The sequence below is a fragment of the Macaca fascicularis genome, chromosome 1 (genome assembly GCF_037993035.2).
Source record: "Macaca fascicularis isolate 582-1 chromosome 1, T2T-MFA8v1.1".
In the NCBI taxonomy this organism is placed as follows: domain Eukaryota; kingdom Metazoa; phylum Chordata; class Mammalia; order Primates; family Cercopithecidae; genus Macaca; species Macaca fascicularis.
Window position 1 is genome coordinate 40,630,025 of NC_088375.1, and position 20,767 is coordinate 40,650,791.

The 20,767-nt window shown below is 41.8% G+C and overlaps 1 protein-coding gene across 2 annotated transcripts in view; it reads left to right on the forward strand.

Annotated features, from left to right (window-relative positions):
- The window catches only part of LAMC1 (laminin subunit gamma 1), a 123,168-nt gene that overhangs the window by 76,759 nt on the left and 25,642 nt on the right, over positions 1–20,767 (forward strand). For both annotated transcript variants that reach the window (XM_005540187.3, XM_074029903.1), the window contains 10 exons: positions 4,152–4,456; positions 8,663–8,793; positions 10,866–11,032; positions 14,906–15,094; positions 15,896–16,013; positions 16,955–17,053; positions 17,146–17,282; positions 17,699–17,821; positions 17,913–18,102; positions 18,414–18,526. In XM_005540187.3, the coding sequence (XP_005540244.3) occupies positions 4,152–4,456; positions 8,663–8,793; positions 10,866–11,032; positions 14,906–15,094; positions 15,896–16,013; positions 16,955–17,053; positions 17,146–17,282; positions 17,699–17,821; positions 17,913–18,102; positions 18,414–18,526 (1,572 nt within the window). The remainder of the gene's footprint in view (positions 1–4,151; positions 4,457–8,662; positions 8,794–10,865; positions 11,033–14,905; positions 15,095–15,895; positions 16,014–16,954; positions 17,054–17,145; positions 17,283–17,698; positions 17,822–17,912; positions 18,103–18,413; positions 18,527–20,767) is intronic.

Here is a 20,767-nt window from a genome sequence, read left to right on the forward strand (position 1 = left end):
TCGGCTCACTGCAACCTCCGCCTCCTGGGTTCCAGCGATTCTCCCACCTCATCCTCCTGAGTAGCTGGGATTATAGGTGCACACCACCATGCCCGGCTAATTTTTTGAATTTTTAGTAGAGATGGGGTTTCACCATGTTGGCCAGGCTAGTCTCGAACTCCTGACTTCGTGATCCGCCTGCCTCGACCTTGCAAAGTGCTGGGATTACAGGCGTTAGCCACCACGCCCGGCCCATTCTCAATTCCAACCACTACCATCCTGTCCCTGGAACTGCTTTTGGTGCAGCTGTGACCTCTGTGGCTTGAAGCTGATGGATACTTCTTAGTATCTTACTTGACACTACTAGCATATTTGAACCCCGTTGATTTCTCCCTCCTTGAAACTGTCTTTCTTTGGCTTCTGTGACATTTTTATTCTTTTACTTGCCTTCTTCCCTCTGGCTGGCCCTTCATAGCCTCCTCTGGCATCTTCCTCTGTGTGTGCTGTGAACGTTTGTGCACCTTAGGGTGGTCTCAGAAGTCAGCTTTCACGCAACACACTTACTCCATGGGCTTCAACTGTACTCAAGTCTCCGGTGTCCATCTACATACTAGTGAGTCCCAAGTCTCTGTTTCTAACTCAGATATCTCTCTTGACCCGTCAAACTGCTCACATCCAGCTCCCTACAGACATTTCCTCATCTACATGACCTGTAGGCATCCCCAAACTAGTGTATCTGAAACTGAATTCATCTTCCCAACCTGCCCCTGCGCCTGCCTCCAGTCCTGCCCACTCTTCTCTGTTCTCTATTCAGTGAATAGTACTACCCTCCACTTGATTCATTTTAAACTAGAAAACTGAATGTTATTCTTAATGCTTCCACCTCATGGAATGGGAAAAAGCAACTTTGACAGTGAAACAGGGTACTGACAGTGACAAGTGAGGAGGCCTTCAAAAGCAGCTCCCTATTGCCTTGTAGTGCATCAGTTACTAAGTTACTGTTGAAAACGGCTTCCTACACCTCACTCAGGTCCATTCATTTCTCTCCATTCCTCTGTTCCCATTTTTCAGCCTCTGTCATCTTCCCTGGATTACTGCCACATCTTGACCTCCCCATCTTCGTTCCTGTCCCTTCCAACCTAATCTCCACACTAATCTTTCTAAAAATCAAACCTGATCATGTATTTTCTGGTTTAATGCCTTCAGTGGCTGGCCATTACCTTTAAGGTAAAGTTGCTCCTTAAACATGACCGTAGCCTGGCGTGCTCTGCTTCTTGTTTGCCTCATCTCCAGCCACTTTCTAGTTCTAGCTACCCTAGACAACTCTAATTCCTCCAGTGATCACTCCTCTGTGTTTTCTGGGCTTTCATACATGCCATTTCATGTGCCTGGACGATGGGTCCCTGTTTGCTTAGCTCATTCTAAGCATTCCTCACGTCTTGGATTTAGATGCCTCTTCCTCTAGGAAGCATTTCTTGAACTTGTAAATCTGGGTTAGATGATCTTCTCCATGCTTTCCAAACATGATGCACTTCCCCTGTCATGGAATCATCTCATGATGATTTGTAAATTGCAGCTGTCTGTATGTGCTGTTGGGTTGATGCAACTCTGAGGACAGTGCACATGGCTCTCTTGTCCTGGAGGTGTGTGAGCCTCCATACAGACTGCCACAGAGCTCCCTCATTTCCAGCTGTGGCTGTAGGTTGTCATGAGAAAGGTAGCCCTGCAAATGAAGCTAATTGCCAGCAAGGCCAGGCCAGCACCTGCAAAGTAGACTGCATCAGAGTTTAATGCTAGCATAATTGCTTTCTGGACATTTTGCTACTTGTGGCTGTGCGTCTATGCCTGCAGCAAGAGACATATGCCTGGTTCTTTCAGAGTGTGGCTTTGTAGTATAGATGTTGATTGGAACACAGGATGACTTGATTGATTTTACCTTCTCTCCTTTGGCCCAGTCAGTTGCCATTGGGTTGCTAAAGAACAATGAGATATCAGAAAGATAGAAAATAGAGAAGCAAGGATAATCTGTGATCTATAGACTAGTGAGTGAGCCTTTGAACAATCCAGGCCACTTACTCATGAGTAAAATTACTTTAACCATTCTGGAATGTCTTAGATAGTGAGTCTCTGGAATGCCACAGATACTGTACTATAACCTCGCCCTCATTCAAAGGTGATGTCTTGACATTTTTGACGGAATAAAGAGATACAGGTAAAACTTGCATTCTTTTAACAGGAAGTGTGTAAACTGTATTTTGTGTGACCTCTGTCTAGGCAAAATGCACTGCATCCTAGATAGAATATTCATGTTTGTATAATATCCTTTGGTAATTGTATCAGGAATAGTCAGGTCCTTTTTTGTGAACATATTCAGAATCCCAGTTCAGGAATGTTCTTTATAAACCCTATTGTGATAATGCCTTATATTTGTATCGAATTTTACAATTAGTCAAGTATGTGTAGATCTTAGTTTGACCTTCCAGCAACTCTTGAAGTAGGTGGGGACAGGGATTGTCGTCATTTTTACAAAGAGAAAATGGCAGAGCAGAAATCATATGGTTAGTGAAGGAGGGAGGCAGGATCTGAACTCAGGTCTCAAAATGCCCAGTCCTGTGTTCTTTCTGTCATGCCACATGGCTTTGTGTTGAAGCTAAGGTGTGCGCAAGTATGTTTCATGTATGTGGGGGACAGTTAATCCAGCCTCCTCTAAGATCTGGGCCAGTTGAGAAATAGTCAGATATGGCTCTTCCTGTCAGTATTATTATAGAGAACGCTCAGTTGAAGAATGTGGCCTGGACACATAGCTTGCATAGGCTTTCTGCTCTTTTCCTCCCTGAATTGACCACACCCACTTAGTCCCAGATCCAGCAACAGGATAGCAGCAGGCCCCACCCCACACAGAGGCAGAGCCGCACTGTATTGCACTGAGTGCAGGAGAGGAGAGAGGGGGACTCCAGTCAGCAGCCAGAGAGAGACATAGCGGGGTCCAGGCCACATGTGAGGAATCGCTCCTTGTCTCTCAGGGACTAGTGGGTATGAGGAACTGAAAGTGGCAGAAGTCTCTCCTCAACACTTCTGAGAGCACAGAAGCTGCTGTTCTGTGGGTTTTGTAGGAGAGGGTTAGGATGGTTCTTGAATTGGCTTAGGGAGGAAAAAAACTGTAAGCTCCTCGAGTACAAGGATCCCTGTGTCTAACACATTCCGTTCCCTGATGTATATAGCATAGAGCTGAGCATAGATTTGTGCCTAACAAGTTCTTGTTGACCAAACTGGGATCTTCACTATAACATAGAAGTAGCAAAGTATAGATATTGTTAGAGATAGCAGGACCCAATGTGTGAATGAATGGTGTTTGTTTCTTTTACCCATGTGAAGACACACTGGCTGGCAACCAAGCCATCCTGACCATAAGACCACACTCTGGCTTTTGCAGTGAACTGTCTGCCCCAGTGACTGCTGTCTTTTCCTCTCTGCTCAGAGCTCATTTCTCATATATTCTCTTTTGAACATATTCAAACAACCTCTTTAGACCTCCTTTCTACCTTTCTCTTTTATTCCCCCATTTCATTGTTCATCTACTGAAGGAATTTTTTATTCTTCTTTCTTATTCTACTCCCTGCTATGTCTCTCAAACACTGTCCTCCCTTCTTCAAATGTCTGTATCTTAACCTGGTAGATAAGTAGAAGAATAGTGCTGATGATATTCTTCCTGCACCAAGAGTAACATTACAGTTAATAGAGAATAAGGTTTTTTTAAAGTCTTAAAGGGTCTGGAGACCCATTTAGAAAGTCAGCATATATTTGCTTTTGTATCTTTTAATTAAGCTTTTACTGAAGTACCAGCATTAAGAATAAATGTGCTTTTAATTCAATTTTAGTTTTAATTAATAGTATAAGTACAGTACTAACATATGCCACCAGTTTTCATTGCACACAAAATTTCCACAACGCACCTCACGACAGGCCTTTATGAGCCAATTTATGGACCCAACTGCCATTTGTCATTTTGTGGGAAAATATGTAGTTTTCTGTTTTAGAATAGCCTGTCTTCTTGGTTTAATGTGTACAAGGTGGTTTGTATCCTTTGTCAAGTTCCAAACTAAGCTGGGAATATAGGGCATTTCTTTGCTTCATACATATGACTGACGACCTTCGATGTGTTTGTCCCACAGGAAAAGCTTTTGACATCACCTATGTGCGTCTCAAGTTCCACACCAGCCGCCCAGAGAGCTTTGCCATTTACAAACGCACGCGGGAAGATGGGCCCTGGATTCCTTACCAGTACTACAGTGGTTCCTGCGAGAACACCTACTCCAAGGCAAACCGCGGCTTCATCAGGACAGGAGGGGACGAGCAGCAGGCCTTGTGTACTGATGAATTCAGTGACATTTCTCCCCTCACTGGGGGCAACGTGGCCTTTTCTACCCTGGAAGGAAGGCCAAGTGCCTATAACTTTGACAATAGCCCTGTGCTGCAGGTAAGTTCTCACAGGTTGGCCTGAAGCCAGCTAGTTCTATAACGTGAGGTGCGGGAAGATTATTGTAGCGGGGCCTGTGGTCCCACTTCTGAGGTACCAGGTCAGAGTAGAATACTTGAGCAACACAGACAGAGAGCTTGATTCTGCTCTCTGTGTACTATTAATAAGTAAAGGAAAGTAGTTTTGTTCCTGCTGCCTGGTTGATGTTTGTTCGTATGCACTTGCAGGTCTATTCTAGGATGTAAACTTTACACATTTTTTAAAAAGTCAAACAATTTTAACGGTAGTCTCTGTATCTGAGGTGGAAACATTTTCCTTCTGACCTTTTGAAGAGAACATTTGACCTAATTACCCAGATTTCTTGAATTTTTTCTTACCTATTTTTTGATTTGACAAAATAAAAAGTATTTTTTAAAATTAGCAAAGGGAAACAGTTGAAGCAAGACATTTACACATTTTTACACAGGAAAATCTTGATTAGGTTTGTCTGGCACCACTGCCTATCATTAAAGAAACTCCTCATCACCTAAAAGGATGGATGTTAGTAACAGGATATTAATTTAGGTACCCATAGCATTGTACTTAAACACTGTGATAGAAACATTTCTCTGTTTGAGAAGGATTTATTTGTCCTCATGAATTCTGCATGCATATTCCTCATACACCATAATATGGAATTCTTCTGTGTTGCTCAGATTTCTGCGAACTTTTCATATGTCCCGGCTATTTGATAATGGAAAAGCTGATGAGCCTCATGCTGTATTCAGTACTTGAACACAGAATTGGAGATGCTGCTGCATATGGCTGAAGTCAACAGCCACATGGGGATAGCCTATATCAGTTGACTGCAACAAGATAGTCTGTACATTATGTGAAAAGCTGTTGTGATTTCTCAGTGGGAAATACCCCATTTTTCTAGGGTTTCTAATTTGGATCTTCTTATTCTTTCTCTCCATTATTATGTTCAGGGACTCTCTTTCTAATTGTATGGTTTTGGACAGTGACAAAAGATAAGAATGTATTTTTCTGTAGGTCTAGTTTCCCCCCTTCCATTGTGTTTCTGTAAGTTGCTGGGAGAGCATGAATGTGAAAGCTGTTGGTAAACTCTGAGGTTATAGTGAGCAATGAGTGTTCTTGCCAAGGCCTTGCAAAAAAGTGTTTCTTGCGATGGAGATAAGTTGTGTTCAAAATAAATGGCGGAGAGGATAGCTGATTTTGACAGATGAAAAAGCAGGGCCAGGCACAGTGGCTCATGCCTGTAATCCCAGCACTTTGGGAGGCCGAGGCAGGTGGATCACTTGAGGTCAGGCGTTCAAAACCTACCTGACCAACATGGTGAAACCCTCTCTCTACTAAAAATACAAAAAAAAAGTTAGCCAGGCATGGTGGTAGGTTCCTGTAATCCCAGCTACCCTGGAGGCTGAGGTAGGAGAATCACTTGAACCCGGGAGGTAGAGGTTGCAGTGAGCAGAGATCATGCCACTGCACTCCAGCCTGGGCAACAGAGTGAGACTCCATCTCAAAAAAAAAAAAGAAAGAAAAGAAAAAGCAGAAGACTGAATGCCCAGTGGAGAGGTGACCTTACAAATACTCTTTAAGTTGATCAGTTAGCAAGCATTTGCCAGACTTCTTTCTTTCCTACAGCAAATTATTGCATTTTCCTGTCCTGATGAGGCAACAATAGAAAGAACAGTGTAGTCAATAGGAAAATGCAGTAATACAAAGTTGTAACTGTGGTTTTCTGGCACCTTTGCTAACTGTACACCTGCTCTGCCTGTCTTGAGCCATTTCCCCAACTGTAGGAATTGTGATGTTTGTTGCTCTTTATGCCACAGAAACTCGTGAAACTATAAGAGGTGATGAGACTATGTGTGGTAAAAATGCTATGGGTTATGACCTGGCATTAAAAAAAAATTGCTATGGGCATCTGCATAGACGTGGTCAGTCTGTTTCATTATGGAGTAACATGTGTCTCTGGATGTAAGAGCTCTGTCTCTGATATCCAGTTGCCAAAGAAGTTGAGCTAATTTGACTTTTAGCTGATCTGACAATGAGAGGGAACTCCCACCTCTCTCCCTCTCTTCATTGTTCCCTGAACCTCCCTGCAGAAGCTGTAATCTCCCAGATGGGGAAGGAGACCCTTCTTGGTTTCACCCTATTATAAGTATTACTAAGCATGTATCGATTTATGGTAATAATTTACGTTTATTGAAGCACTTACTGTAGCATACTATAATGTGACAAGCACTGTTCTAAACCTTTTGATTTTCTACCTCAGTTAACCCTCACAGTAACTCTGTAAGGTAGATACTTTTATTGTCTCCATTTTACGGGTGAGGAATCAGAGGCCCAGAAAGGACGTAACTTGCCTCAAATCACACAGTTTAAGTGGCAGAACTGGGATTCAGAACCTGCAGGGTCTAGCTCCAGGGTCTGTTCTTTAAAGATGCCCATTAGGAAGAAAAATGGCTTAGCTTTTTGAGAAGCTGTTATTCAAAGAGAGCTGTGATAAGGTTGAAGCCTGTAGAAGATATAATAAGCACTAAACACAGAGATATGTTTAGCTATTTACATTACAGACGACTAAAATATTCCTACCGTTGTGGCTGTGAGTAGGAGTTGTTATTGGAGTTCCAAGTTTGGATATGGTGAAATCATCGTCTCTTCTCCTTTCTAATTATACTTGAAGGCTTTGTGGAGATTAGCTTTTATGAGCTCTCCATGTTATTCTGTATGCCAGGTATTTGGTGTGGCTTAAGGCAGTGGTTCCAAATCAAGGCTGTGCCTCCCAGACTCACCTGGAGCTTTCTGAAAACATAGATGTCTGCACCTCTGCACTTGCTTGTTAACGTCTCCAAAGGTGATTTTGTTGTGCAGTCCCTAGGAAGGACTTAAAATGGAAATGCTATCTTTGCGTGGTTATATGTAATACACCACCCCAAAACCTAATGGTTTTAGATAACTGTGATTTATGATTTCTCATGATTCTGTGTTAGCCTGGGTCACTTCACCTGACAGGTCAGCTGGGGCCTAGGTCTCTGTCTCCCTGTGGTCTTCTATTATCAGGAGGCTAGACCAGGATTTATACCACAGTGGAAGTGATCTGGGAGGGTGAGTCCCTGTGCACAAGTACTTATCAAGCCTCTGCTTATGTCACATTTGTTGATGTACCCGCGGCTGAAACCAGTCACACACCCAAGCCTAGAGTCAGCATAGAAAGAGACTGCACTGGGTGTGGACCCTAGCAGACATTATTCACTGGGATCATTAGCATAGCATTCTACCACACATGTAAATATCTGCCTAAAATTAGCTCAGTGTAAGGGCTTAGATCTCATAAAACCTAGGGAAAAACTCTACAGCCCCCATTCTTGTCCTCTGCCATTATGGTATACCTACCAACTTGATAAGTTGTGGTTTCTTCAAATTCATTCATTCACGTAGCAAATAATAGTTTGCATACCTCCTGCATGCTAGGGAAATTGCAGTGGACAAAACAGAAGTTTCCTGCCCTCATGGTACTACTTACAGTGTGGTGGGAAAAAGACACTGTAAATAAAGTGAGAGTAGGAAATAGGAAGTTGGGGAGGGGTAGCAATGTTAGATAAGGTGGCCAGGGAAGGCCTCAGAGAGAAGGTGATATTGTGGGGAGGGTCAAGACAAACACAGACAACATCCTATTGGTTCAAGCCTATGTAATGATTTATTAGCAAGTACTTGGGCATCTCCCTCAGATCTGTCAGTAGTGGTTTGGGTTGGCAGGGAAGAATAGATGCTATAACATGGGCAGGGGCAGGCAATGACCAGCATCTCTGATCCAAGTGTGGTGCTCCATGAGCTCTGAGTTGGTATCCCTGACTGTATTTGGGGTGCGGATGCAGGATGGAGGGAAGGGGCATGTGTATTGAGTCCCTAATATATGCTGCACATTATATTTTAAGCCTCTCAGCAGCCTTGCAAAGAAATTTGTTATTATCCTTGTGTTTTGAGACTCTGAGTAGTACAGTAACAAATCAAAGAAGGGAAGAGTCAAGAAGGAGAAAAATATTAGAAAATTAAAGAAGTCGTTGAGTATTATAATAGATTGAGTGCTGGAAGAGGGCGTAAGCTAAATGATAAGTTAGTGATTGAGAACATTTTGTCATGTTTATATCATTTTCAGTCCCTCCACTTCTCTTTTGTGTTTCTATTTTTGCTTCCTGACAGGAATGGGTAACTGCCACTGACATCAGAGTAACTCTTAATCGCCTGAACACTTTTGGAGATGAAGTGTTTAACGATCCCAAAGTTCTCAAGTCCTATTATTATGCGATCTCTGATTTTGCTGTGGGTGGCAGGTAAGTAAACTATTAAATTAGTCTTGAAAGTGTTTGGAGCTTTTCGTAGAGGTGAATCTAGCAACTTGTTTACAACCGTGTTAATACCGTTGTTAGATGTTTTCTCTACCAAGAATAGGAGCGACAGTCCTTCCTGTGTGATAATGCTTAGCTAGAAAGACAGACAGCAGCCTAGGATATTTTCACTGTCAGATCTCGTTCTGGAAACTAAGCATGTAGGTTTACCAAAACCTTGTCAAGTCCACACACTTAGTGAATTCTTATTGACAATTTAAGTACAAAGGCACTGTGAAGCACTTGAGGAAGGGTAAGACTCACCTTATCCTACTGAGAAGTCCTGACCTTCTCGGATCTTACAAATGAACAGGGTAGGAGATGTATGAATATGTGAAAACTGAAATACTGGTGGTCACCTGTTTTTTAAAAATAGATACAGCAGCAGTAGAATAGATGCCACATATCAAGAATGATTCAAAACTGCCGGGCTAGAGAAGCAGATGGCATTTGAGCTGGGTCTTGAAAGCTTTGGATAAGGAAGGGGAGGATGCCTTGGTTGGATGCAAGAGAATGGACATGTCATAAGCAGAAGTTTAGAGATGGGAGAGTATAAACCCATTTAACTGAAGGAAAATCTCTTATGAATCTGTAGAGTTGTAAACCAGAAAGATAGTTTGGTGGCCAGAGACCTTAAATAGCAGATGAAGAATCTTGGACTTACCTCCCCTGTGTTAGACCGTGAGATCCCAAGAGCAGAAAACTTACTTTTGCTTACATTGTTTCCTGTATGGGATTGGTGCTTAGTGTAAGTTGATGGGAACTGTACCCAATGAGAAATCAGGCAGAATATTTGGAGTAAGACTCTGATAAGAAAACAGTGGGCCAGGAGGATTAATGTGCAAACAGGGTAAAAGTAGTGTACAATTGAGGGAATTTATATTCATGTTATGATGCTGGGTTAGGCAACAAATACATGACATTAAGCTGGTGGCAACAGAATGGAAAGGAACATATAGATGCATTTTATTTGAACCAGGACTTCAGTCAAAGGTGCTTTTTTAATTTTAAGGTTTAGTGATCAGGAGAATGGTTGGTACTATTAACAAAATACAGATGAGCTACACTGATGAGTTTGGTTATACATATGTAAAATTTCAGGTCATGGGGGACATCAAAGTTTGTGCAGCAGTGAAGGATAAGAGCTTGAGAGAAGATGAAAGCTGGAGATCTAAGTTTGGGACTCGTCCTGCCACACTGTCAATGATCCTGAAATGTTTTAGTGTATCAGTGAATGGTAGTTGAAGCTATGAGACCGATTGCTGTCATTAAGGAAGCAAGTGAGGGAAACATTACTACTCCACGGTGCACATTAGTATTGATGGGAATTTCCATGAGTCCTTAGTTTGTTATCATACTTGCATCTAGGGGATCTTCAGGGATTCTTGCTCCAAACAACCTCAGGGGATATTAGTCTGACTACCAGACATCCATATGGGGCTGAGGTATCTAATGTGTCTCACCACCTTTAGGTCGGAATACTTTAAAATCATTATGGCGAATAATTGCTGATGTTCATCGACTTATTTTGTGGTTGTGCAATCCTGAGCACATAAATAAAGCACTCCTTGATCTTCCCATTAACCTTATGAAATAGGCATTATCATCATCCCTGTTTTACAGGCGAGGCACAGAGGCTAAGTTACACTGGTAAGTGATGGGGAAGGGTTTCAAACCCAGGCAGCCTGGCCTCAGAGTCCATGCTTTTCTGAACCACTACATTCTGCTGCCTCTTGATACACAGGTTTGACTTCAGGAATTGATCCTCAGATATCCTCAGAAATTGTTAGGGACTTTCTTTTCATGTCTGGTTAATCCCTACCCCTGTTAAGTAAAGCTACCTTGTTTAATTTTTTTTCATCCTTGAAAATTCAGACAGCCATTACTTAATCTTGCTCAGTTCCTCAGTTTACGCTTTTGAATGGTAAAACTTACTTCTTTGGGTACATAGTTTTTCTGTGTGCATGTCTGGGACTTTGCAGCCATTCAATTTTTTGGAGCGTCTCTTCTCTCCCCAGATGTAAATGTAATGGACACGCAAGCGAGTGTATGAAGAACGAATTTGATAAGCTGGTGTGTAACTGCAAACATAACACATATGGAGTAGACTGTGAAAAGTGTCTTCCTTTCTTCAATGACCGGCCATGGAGGAGGGCAACTGCAGAAAGTGCCAGTGAATGCCTGCGTGAGTGCCCCATGGCGTCAGTCTGTCGATTGTCTTGAGGACTTCCAAGGGTGGAAGAAGGAATGGGTGACTTCCTTTTATTCCTCCTTCAAAGGAAAGCTCTGAAAGGCCATGCTTTTTCTGTAATTTGAGTAGTATTCAAGTCAGAGGAAAGTCATAGATGAGGGCAATTCACTGTAAAGGCAAACTGAGGGTTTTGTGTTTCCTTCATGAACACACGTCCCAGAGTTGGAGGAGCATCTGCAAGGTTTAGAAGTTTATTTAGATGCAAATACTGGGCCAGTGTACTCTACTCCAGAATATGGTTTCTCTAGTCTTCTTTGTTCCCCTTTAAAATAGTATTATTTTTATGAATGCTCAGGCAGCCAAGGTAATTAACATGTATCAAATATAATGAATTCTAGGCTAAGATGGCCATTCCAAGATTATTTTATTATTATTATTTTTTTGATACTGAGTCTCACTCTGTCACCTAGGCTGGAGTGAGTGATCTCAACTCACTACAACCTCCGCCTCCCAGGTTCAAGCGATTGTCCTGCCACAGCATCCCAAGTAGCTGGGATTACAGGTGCATGCCACCATGCCCAGTTAATTTTTGTGTTTTTAGTAAGACAGGGTTTCACCATGTTGGCCAGGCTGGTCTCGAACTCCTGACCTCACTCAGGTGATCCACCTGCCTCAGCCTCCTAAAGTGCTGGGATTACAGGTGGGAGCCACTGTGCCTGGCTGCACAAGATTATTTCTCAAAACTATTTTTTTCTTTATCTCACTAAAGAGTACAACAGGGAGAATTTTCCCACTCCTCCGATGGAGAGGTGGGTAACTTTGGGAAGAAGAATAGGTCCTAGTATTCCTAGAAAAAGGTAAAATGAAAAAACTTAAAACATTGTTTATCCCTTCACAATATCGTGGTTTATTCTGAACAGATAGAGAAAGAAATCTCAGGAGAAGGGAACCTTTTAATCATGATTTTAAAGCAGCGATAATTTTCTTATGTCCTTACAAATATTCTTTATCATGTTCTTTTAAGAATAAAGAGAATAAGAAAGAAGATACTCTTAACTTGCAGAAATTATTGGCAGAGACTAGGAATGGTGGCTCACGCCTGTAATCTTTGCACTTTGGGAGGCCGATGGGGTTGGATCACCTGAGGTCAGGAGTTCGAGACCAGCCTGGCTAACATGGTGAAACCCTGCCTCTACTAAAATACAAAAATTAGCCAGGTGTGGTGGCACATGCCTGTAATCACAGCTACTCACTTGGGAAGCTGAGGCAGGAGAATTGCTTGAACTCGGGAGGCGGAGGTTGCAGTGAGCCAAGATTGCACCACTGCACTCCAGCCTGGGCAACAGAGCGAGACTCCATTTCAAAAAACAAAAACAAACAAAAAAATTATTTGCAGAAACCCCGAGAAGGGACCACTATCTTAACTCATGACTATTTCCAATGAGCTGCCGAGTCTTTTCAACAAATCCTAAGATTTGCAAGTAAAATTTACAGCCTCCTCTAACATTTGTAAGCACTTGCTTGAGCTTCTTTAATTCTATTACTGAACTGTAATATTCAGTGTTGGAAGCTATACAATAAAGGCTGGTACAAGAATGAAATACTCCTAAGATGTGGCATTTAAATAAATGGACGTGTGCTTGAAAAGCATTCTGCTTAATAATGTCGTATTTTGAGTCTATCCAGGAAGTTACTTAAAAAAGCAAACATTGCCATTTCACCTCTAGCAAATGAACTGAGTACTGTAGCTAAAGGACTTTGATGACGAACTAAGTCAATTTGCTTTTCTCGTTAGTCCCCTCAGCACTGTGACACTTCAAAGAGTGACATTTCTGGATGTCGTGACAATACTGCATTATTGTCAGGATGCTAGGGTTAGGGAAGAGAACTACCTTCTCTCAAGGAGGGAGCCATGGCATTTGCTTTAGCTGTGGGTTGGGACAGCGTGGACAGGGGTGTTATTCCGCTTCACCGTCTCACAACATCAGATCTTTAGGTGGGCTGGGCTTGGTGGATTGAGGGATAAACTAGGGCATCTTGAGGGAAGAGAAATAGCTAATGAAGAAGGAAAAGGGCCCTTTAAAACTAACTTAACAAAACTCAGATTTTTTGGTGGCAATAACTCAAGTTTCTAAAGAAGTTTACAATTATATTACTGTGCTATAAATAACTGATCATAAGAAAGAGAGAAAAAGAACAAAAGGGGCTGGGTATGGTGACTCACACTTGCAGTCCCAGCACTTTGGGAGACCAAGGTGGGAGACTCATTCGGGACCAACCTAGGCAATACAGTGAAACCCTGTCTCTGCAAAAATAAAAAATAAAATAAAATAATTAGCTAGGCATGGTGGCATGTGCCTGTACTCCCAGCTACGCGGCAGGATGAGGCAGGAGGATCAGTTGAGCCTGGGAGTTTGGGACCAGCCTGAGCAACATAGCAAGACCTTGTCTCTACAAAAAATTTTTTAAAAATTAGCTGAGTATAGTGGCACACATCTGCAGTCCCAGCTACTTGGGAGGCTAAGGCAGGAGGAGGATCACTTGAGCTCAGGAATTTGAGGCTGCAATGAGTTATGGTGACACCACTGCACTCGAGAGTGAGACCCTGTCTCCAAAAAACAAATCAAAATGTGTTCATGATTTTGGTTGGAAGAAGTCTACATTAAGAAAAGAAAAATGTATACAAAAAAATATATATTCGAATATTTTTTTAAAACAACAATATCCTGTTCGATTTGAAACCAAATAAAACTTCTTTTTATTTATGTTATTTTATATTTTATTTAAGTTACTTATTTTATAATTTCAAGATACTGTCTACATTTAGGGAAGAATCAATAACTCAGAAAAAAATCTTTTTATTGTAAATATAGTAAGGAATTTCTGTGACTACAGATACTTGGTCTTAAAATATGGTTGTGCCCTGCAGGGAATATAGCTACTTAACAGATCACCCATTTGGAGTTGAGGCTTCCCTGTACATGGATGTTTCTGGAGGATCTAGATTTCTTTTTAATTCTGCTTTCATCTGTCGTGGCACTATTTTTAACCCATGTGTCTCAAGTTACCCCAGTCTAGATATATAAATAATCTGGCACTTTGGAAGTTAGTGTTTTAATGTATTTGACTCATCTGAGGCCTAAAAAGTTAAGGTAAATTGAAGCCTGCATATAAAATGCCACCTTGTTTTTGGAGCTGATACTAGAATAAAGGCTAAAGATTCAGGAGAATTGTAATTTGATTTGACTTTTACTTGTATATGAACAATTACCTGGAGGCAGTTTCTTTTCTAAGTATGGGAATTCCTTGTAATTTATGATGGTGCTATTTTTTAGAGGGAGGAACATTTCTTTATCTTCTGGCTATATATACCCTTTATTGACATACTGTTGGGTTTTGTTGGTGGTGGTTTTTTGTTTGTTTTTGAGACAGAGTTTTAGCTCTTGTCGCCCAGCCTGCTGCCCAGTGGCGTGATCTCAGCTCACTGCAACCTCCGCCTCTCGGGCTCAAGCGATTCTCTTGCCTCAGCCTCCCGAGTAGCTGGGATTACAGGCACCTGCTACCACACCTGGTTAATTTTTTGTATTTTTAGTAGAGACAGGGTTTCACCATGTTGGTCAGGCTGGTCTTGAACTCCGTACCTCAGGTGATCTGCCTGCATCAGCCTTCCAAAGTGCTGGGATTATAGGCATGAGCCACTGCACCTGGCCTTCTTGTTGTTGATAAACAGTGCATCTGGTAGTCATTCTTAGTCTACCACCGTCTGTCTGTCTCAGAGATGTGGGAAATTATGTTTGGTTTTAAGTCTTAAAATGCTGTTCTTAAAGGTACCCAGATCTGATGTAACTCATGTGTTTTGACTGACAGCCTGTGACTGCAATGGTCGATCCCAGGAATGCTACTTCGACCCTGAACTCTATCGTTCTACTGGCCATGGGGGTCACTGTACCAACTGCCAGGATAACACAGATGGCGCCCACTGTGAGAGGTGCCGGGAGAACTTCTTCCGCCTTGGAAACAATGAAGCCTGCTCTCCATGCCACTGTAGTCCTGTGGGTAAGTGACAGGAAGATGGATTGAAAGACAAAATGATAGTTCCGTGGACCCCCAGAAAGGAAAGCTTTGTTTCCAAGGCATTTGCACAACTAAGTGTGGAAGTGTGTACAATATTGTAACACAGAAATGAGTCAAGATCTGTCTGTACCCCACACCTCCACCTTTTTTAACCAAGTTGAACTTTCAGATGAGTTTCTGGTGTGTAAGAGGGGGGTGGTGGTCTGAGTAATGGTTCTGTAAATAATTACCAACAGGATCGTAGAGACAATTTGAACTTTGACTGTAAAAGGTTAACTGCTTTGTGAGTTCTTCCTTGTTAATGATTTTGTTTAGTCTAATCTCCTTAGAGTGCTAAACTATTCTTAGCATGTTGGTGTGTGTACAGAGATGCACAGCTTTCTTAGTCTAGCCCATTTCTTCAAGAGTTTGACCTTTATTTTTGTAATTTAGCCCTATAAATACTTAAATTCTAGACATGGGCCTTAAGGGACTGTGATCGCCCACAGAGAAGTAACTGGTCTTGTGTGTAGTGTTTCATTGGGTACAAAGTGATTTTCAACATTGATGAGTGAATTCATTTTAGCATGTGTCTAGAAACTTAAAATCCCGTGGCTTAAAGGGGCATGATTTTGAGAAAGTTCTGATTTAAAATTTGGTTTTTATTCTCTTTGTGACCATCAGGAGATTGCATACTGGTTCTCAGGCATTGCTTTTAATTACCAGTTATCTTTCTTTAACACATTGATTTTACTTACGTATCTGGCCGAATTTTTGTTTGACAATAGGCACTTTACATTTTAGGCTCTCTAAGCACACAGTGTGATAGTTACGGCAGATGCAGCTGTAAGCCAGGAGTAATGGGGGACAAATGTGACCGTTGCCAGCCTGGATTCCATTCTCTCACTGAGGCAGGATGCAGGTAAAATATTTTCAAAGCCAGAAGAAGAGGGCAGAATCTATATGTAGTCAACACATATTAATAGATCTTGTGGCTTATTGGCAGCATGGTAAATATTTTTCCCATAATAATTGTCAGCAAGACTGAGGACTAGCTGTAATGGTGAGCCACAGGGGTTTGGCTTGTACAGAGAGTAAGCAGAGTTTTAATGGGATGACTATCTTAGACTGAAACCAATATAAAAATGACTTTAGGCTCACTCCTGTAATCCCAGCACTTTGGGAGGCCGAGGCGGGCGGATCACAAGGACAGGAGATCGAGATCATGGTGAAACCCCGTCTCTACTAAAAATACAAAAAAAATTAGCTGGGCATAGTGGCAGGTGCCTATAGTCCCAGCTATTCAAGAGGCTGAGGCAGGAGAATGGCATGAACCTGGGAGGCTGAGCTTGCAGTGAACTGAGATCTCGCCACTGCATTCCAGTCTGGGTGACAGGGCGAGATTCTGTCTCAAAAAAAAAAAAAAAAGGCTTTAGGATCCATTTTGTTCTATGTGTATTTCTTTAAAAAAAAAAATCTGTTGGCTGGGCGCCAGTGGCTCACGCCTGTAATCCCAACACTTTGGGAAGCCGAGGTGGGCGGATCACGAGGTCAAGAGATCGAGACCATCCTGGCCAACATTGTGAAACCCTGTCTCTACTTAAAATACAAAAATTAGCTGGGTGTGGTGGCGTGCACCTGTAGTCCCAGCTACTCAGGAGGCTGAGGTAGGAGATTCGCTTGAATCCTGGAGGTGGAGGTTGCAGTGAGCTGAGATGGCGCCACTGCACTCCAGCCTGGGCGACAGTGTGAGACTCTGTCTCAAAAAAAAAAAAAAAACTGTCTCAGAGAAAGAAAGGGTTGGCTTTAAGAATAGAATTTTTCTCCCTTCTCTGATTGTTTTATCCATTTTTCATTGAATAGGCCATGCTCTTGTGATCCCTCTGGCAGCATAGATGAATGTAATGTTGAAACAGGAAGATGTGTTTGCAAAGACAATGTCGAAGGCTTCAATTGTGAAAGGTAGTGCATTCTTTCTCTGGCTGCATTGTGTTTTCTCTGTTACCATAGTTCAAGTAAAAAAAAGTAACTGAGTGTGTCTTAATCTTTTTCAGATGCAAACCTGGATTTTTTAATCTGGAATCATCTAATCCTAGGGGTTGCACACCCTGCTTCTGCTTTGGGCATTCTTCTGTCTGTACAAATGCTGTTGGCTACAGTGTTTATTCTATCTCCTCTTCCTTTCAGATTGGTAATTTAGACCTCATCCCCCAACCTGTTAGAGCTGTGAGACTACACTTAAAATATTTTTAAACATAAAATCAGTAACTCTTTGAGGGCTTTTTGATGGTTGGCAACACTTTGTATTATTTAGCATGCATAGTTTTTATAGTTTGGCCTTTTAATTTAATGAAAATGTACTTTTGGCTTTAGAATTTATCTCAATGAATAGTGATTGCAAATGTTATGTAAATAGTAATAAAGTAAAATATAGTTTGAGTGGTATAGCATATATAGGTACTGTTGTAGGATCCATTTATTTAAAAAGGTTTATTGATGCCTTTCTGTATACAAGGTGTGGTCTTACACATTTTTATGGTACATAGAAGACCTGAATTCAGGATGTTTACAGTGTAAAGTGCTTGTGTTTTCCTTCTCTACCTGCAGATGAGGATGGGTGGCGTGTGGAACAGAGAGATGGCTCTGAAGCATCTCTGGAATGGTCCTCTGAGAGGCAAGATATTGCCGTGATCTCAGACAGCTACTTTCCTAGGTACTTCATTGCTCCTGGTAAGTAAGGCTAGAAAGCAGTCTGACTTGCTGTGTGCCTCTGTTTAATCTCAGTCTCACATTCTTGCCCACCATTGTGTCTGCATTCCAGCAAAGTTCTTGGGCAAGCAGGTGTTGAGTTATGGTCAGAACCTCTCCTTCTCCTTTCGAGTGGACAGGCGAGATACTCGCCTCTCTGCAGAAGACCTTGTGCTTGAGGGAGCTGGCTTAAGAGTATCTGTGCCCTTGATCGCTCAGGGCAATTCCTATCCAAGTGAGACCACTGTGAAGTATGTCTTCAGGTAAGATAGCCTTCTTTGTAAAATGAGACTTGACTAGCATTGTGAAAGTGGTGTCTTTATTTAAGTTTAACTGGCCTCTAGATATATTTTAAAGAAAACCTTCTGGGTTATTGTGGTGATTTTGTAAAAGGGAGCCTTCCTTTGTTTACCTTTATCTTTTCCAATTGTACTAACAAATCAATAGTCTCATTTTTTATTTGATTTGATTGTCAGAGCATTGCGTTGTTGGTGGCATAAATGAATAAGAAATGTTTCCCCAACATCCAGAATTATCCTTACAGAGGTTAATGTGGCCCTTTCTTTCTCTCCAGGCTCCATGAAGCAACAGATTACCCTTGGAGGCCTGCTCTTACCCCTTTTGAATTTCAGAAGCTCCTAAACAACTTGACCTCTATCAAGATCCGTGGGACATACAGTGAGAGAAGTAAGTTATGATATAATTTAGGAGAGTTGTTTAAAAAGATGATCGGGTAGAAAGATTCGTGATAATGCAAAAGTTTCTCTTTCCTAATATATAACGCTGAGAAGTGTATAACAACCACATTATACATGAATTATATATAAGAACAATGCGTTTTTTAACTGCTTTCAAGGACCTGGAAAAAATTTGGTAAAATTAGTAAATAGTATTATTCACTAATTGATTACTCAATTGATCAGTAGGTCAATTGAGGTTACATTGTATATGAATAGATTTTCTAGAAAACCTAATTATAGGCCAGACACAGTTACTTACACCTGTAATCCCAGCACTTTGGGAGGCTGAGACGAGCAGATAACTTGAGGCCAGGAGTTTGAGACCAGCCTGGGCAACATGGTGAAACCCTATCTCTATTAAAAATGCAAAAATTAGCCGGGTGAGGTGGCGAAAGCCTGTAATCCCAGCTACTTGGGTGACTGAGGGATGGGAATTGCTGAAACCCGGGAGGCAGTGTTGCAGTGAGCTGAGCTCATGCCACTGCATTCCAGCCTGGGCGACAAAATGAGAATCTGTCTCAGAAAAAAAAAAAAAAATTCTAATTATAATTCTACTGGCTCAAGTTGCCTCATCTTCATTTCTTTTTATTTACTGTTGTGTAATTATAATTTATAATTTGAGCCATTGGTTAAATTATTAAAAGTCATAAATTATTGAATGATTTTGTTTTAATTTTAGGTGAAAAAGAATTTAAGACTTAAAATTTTTTTTTTTTTTGAGACGGAGTCTTGCTCTGTCACCCAGGCTGGGGTGCAATAGCATGATCTTGGCTCACTGCAACCTCCGCCTCCCGGTTCAAGCGATTCTCCTGCTCAGCCTCCCAAGTAGCTGGGATTACAGGCATGCCCCACCACACCCAGCTAATTTTTTGTATTTTTAGTAGAGATGGGGTTTCACCATGTTAGCCAGGCTGGTCTCAAACTCCTGACCTCAGGTGATTCCCCCACCTCGACCTCCAAAAGTGCTGGGATTACAGGCATGAGCCCCTGCACCTGGCCAAAATTTTTTTCCTAAAAAAATGTTTTAAACGAGGACCTTTTTCTCTAGCAAGGTGCAGCTATTTGGGGAGGTGGAGTTAGTGATGATGTGGTATTGGGAGAGGCATCTGCAGCTTAGATGTGTTGATTTTTGAGAAGCCTGCGTGAATATCCAGATAAAAATGGCTTATAAGTAGTTAGAAATATGAATCTGGGGCTTAGAGATTAGGACTAGAGATCCAGATTTAGAAGGTTGTCAACATATGGGCAATAATTTTTAAACTTGGAAATATGACAGAAAATATAGATGGGAAAGAAGGATGGAATCCTGGAAACAGTTAAGGTCCATGCTCCAAGACCCAGGGGCAACATGGCGAAACCCCATCTCTACTAAAAAGTACAAAAAATTAGCAGAGTATGGTGGTGCACGCCTGTAGTACCAGCTTCTCAGGAGGCTGAGGTGAGAGGATCATGTGCGCTCAGGAGGTCAAGGCTGCAGTGAGCAGTAATTGTGCCACTGCACTGTAGCCTGGCCAATGGAGTGTGACCCTGTCTCAAAAAAATTAAATAAATAAGACCCAAGGGAGAAAAAGAATTTTAAGAAAGAGAAACAATTAACAAGTTTAGGAAGCTAGCATCATTGGGTTTTGGATTGGGTGATCCCTTAATCATTGCTGAGTTTTTGTTTTTAGGAAGTGTTAAAACTGTCCAGGTGTGGTGGCTCACGCCTGTCATTCCAGCACTTTGGGAGGCTGAGGCAGGAAGATTGCTTGAGGCTAGGTGTTCAAGACCAGCTTGGGCAACATAGCAAGATTCTGTCTCTATAAATCAAAAAACTTAGCTGGGCGTGGTGGCACACACCTGTGGTCCTAGCTACTTCGGAGGCTGAGGGCAGGGGGATGCGTGAGCCCAAAAGGTTGAGCCCTCAGTGAGCTGTGATCATGTCATTGCATACCAGCCTGAGTTTACAGAGTGAATCTGTCTCAATCAATCAATCAATCAGTCAGTGGGGGGAGGGTATGAAACTGAAAGATCATAGTGCTTTAAAAAGTAATTTGAAGTTGAAGTAAAATACAGAATGTTCTGTTAAGAAGTTTGGCTATGAGGAAAAGACATGGGCTATAATTTGGGAGTAGGGACAAGATCGATGAAAGAGTATTTTTAGAATGGGGAGATTTAACAATGTTTAGAATTGGAACCACAGTAAACC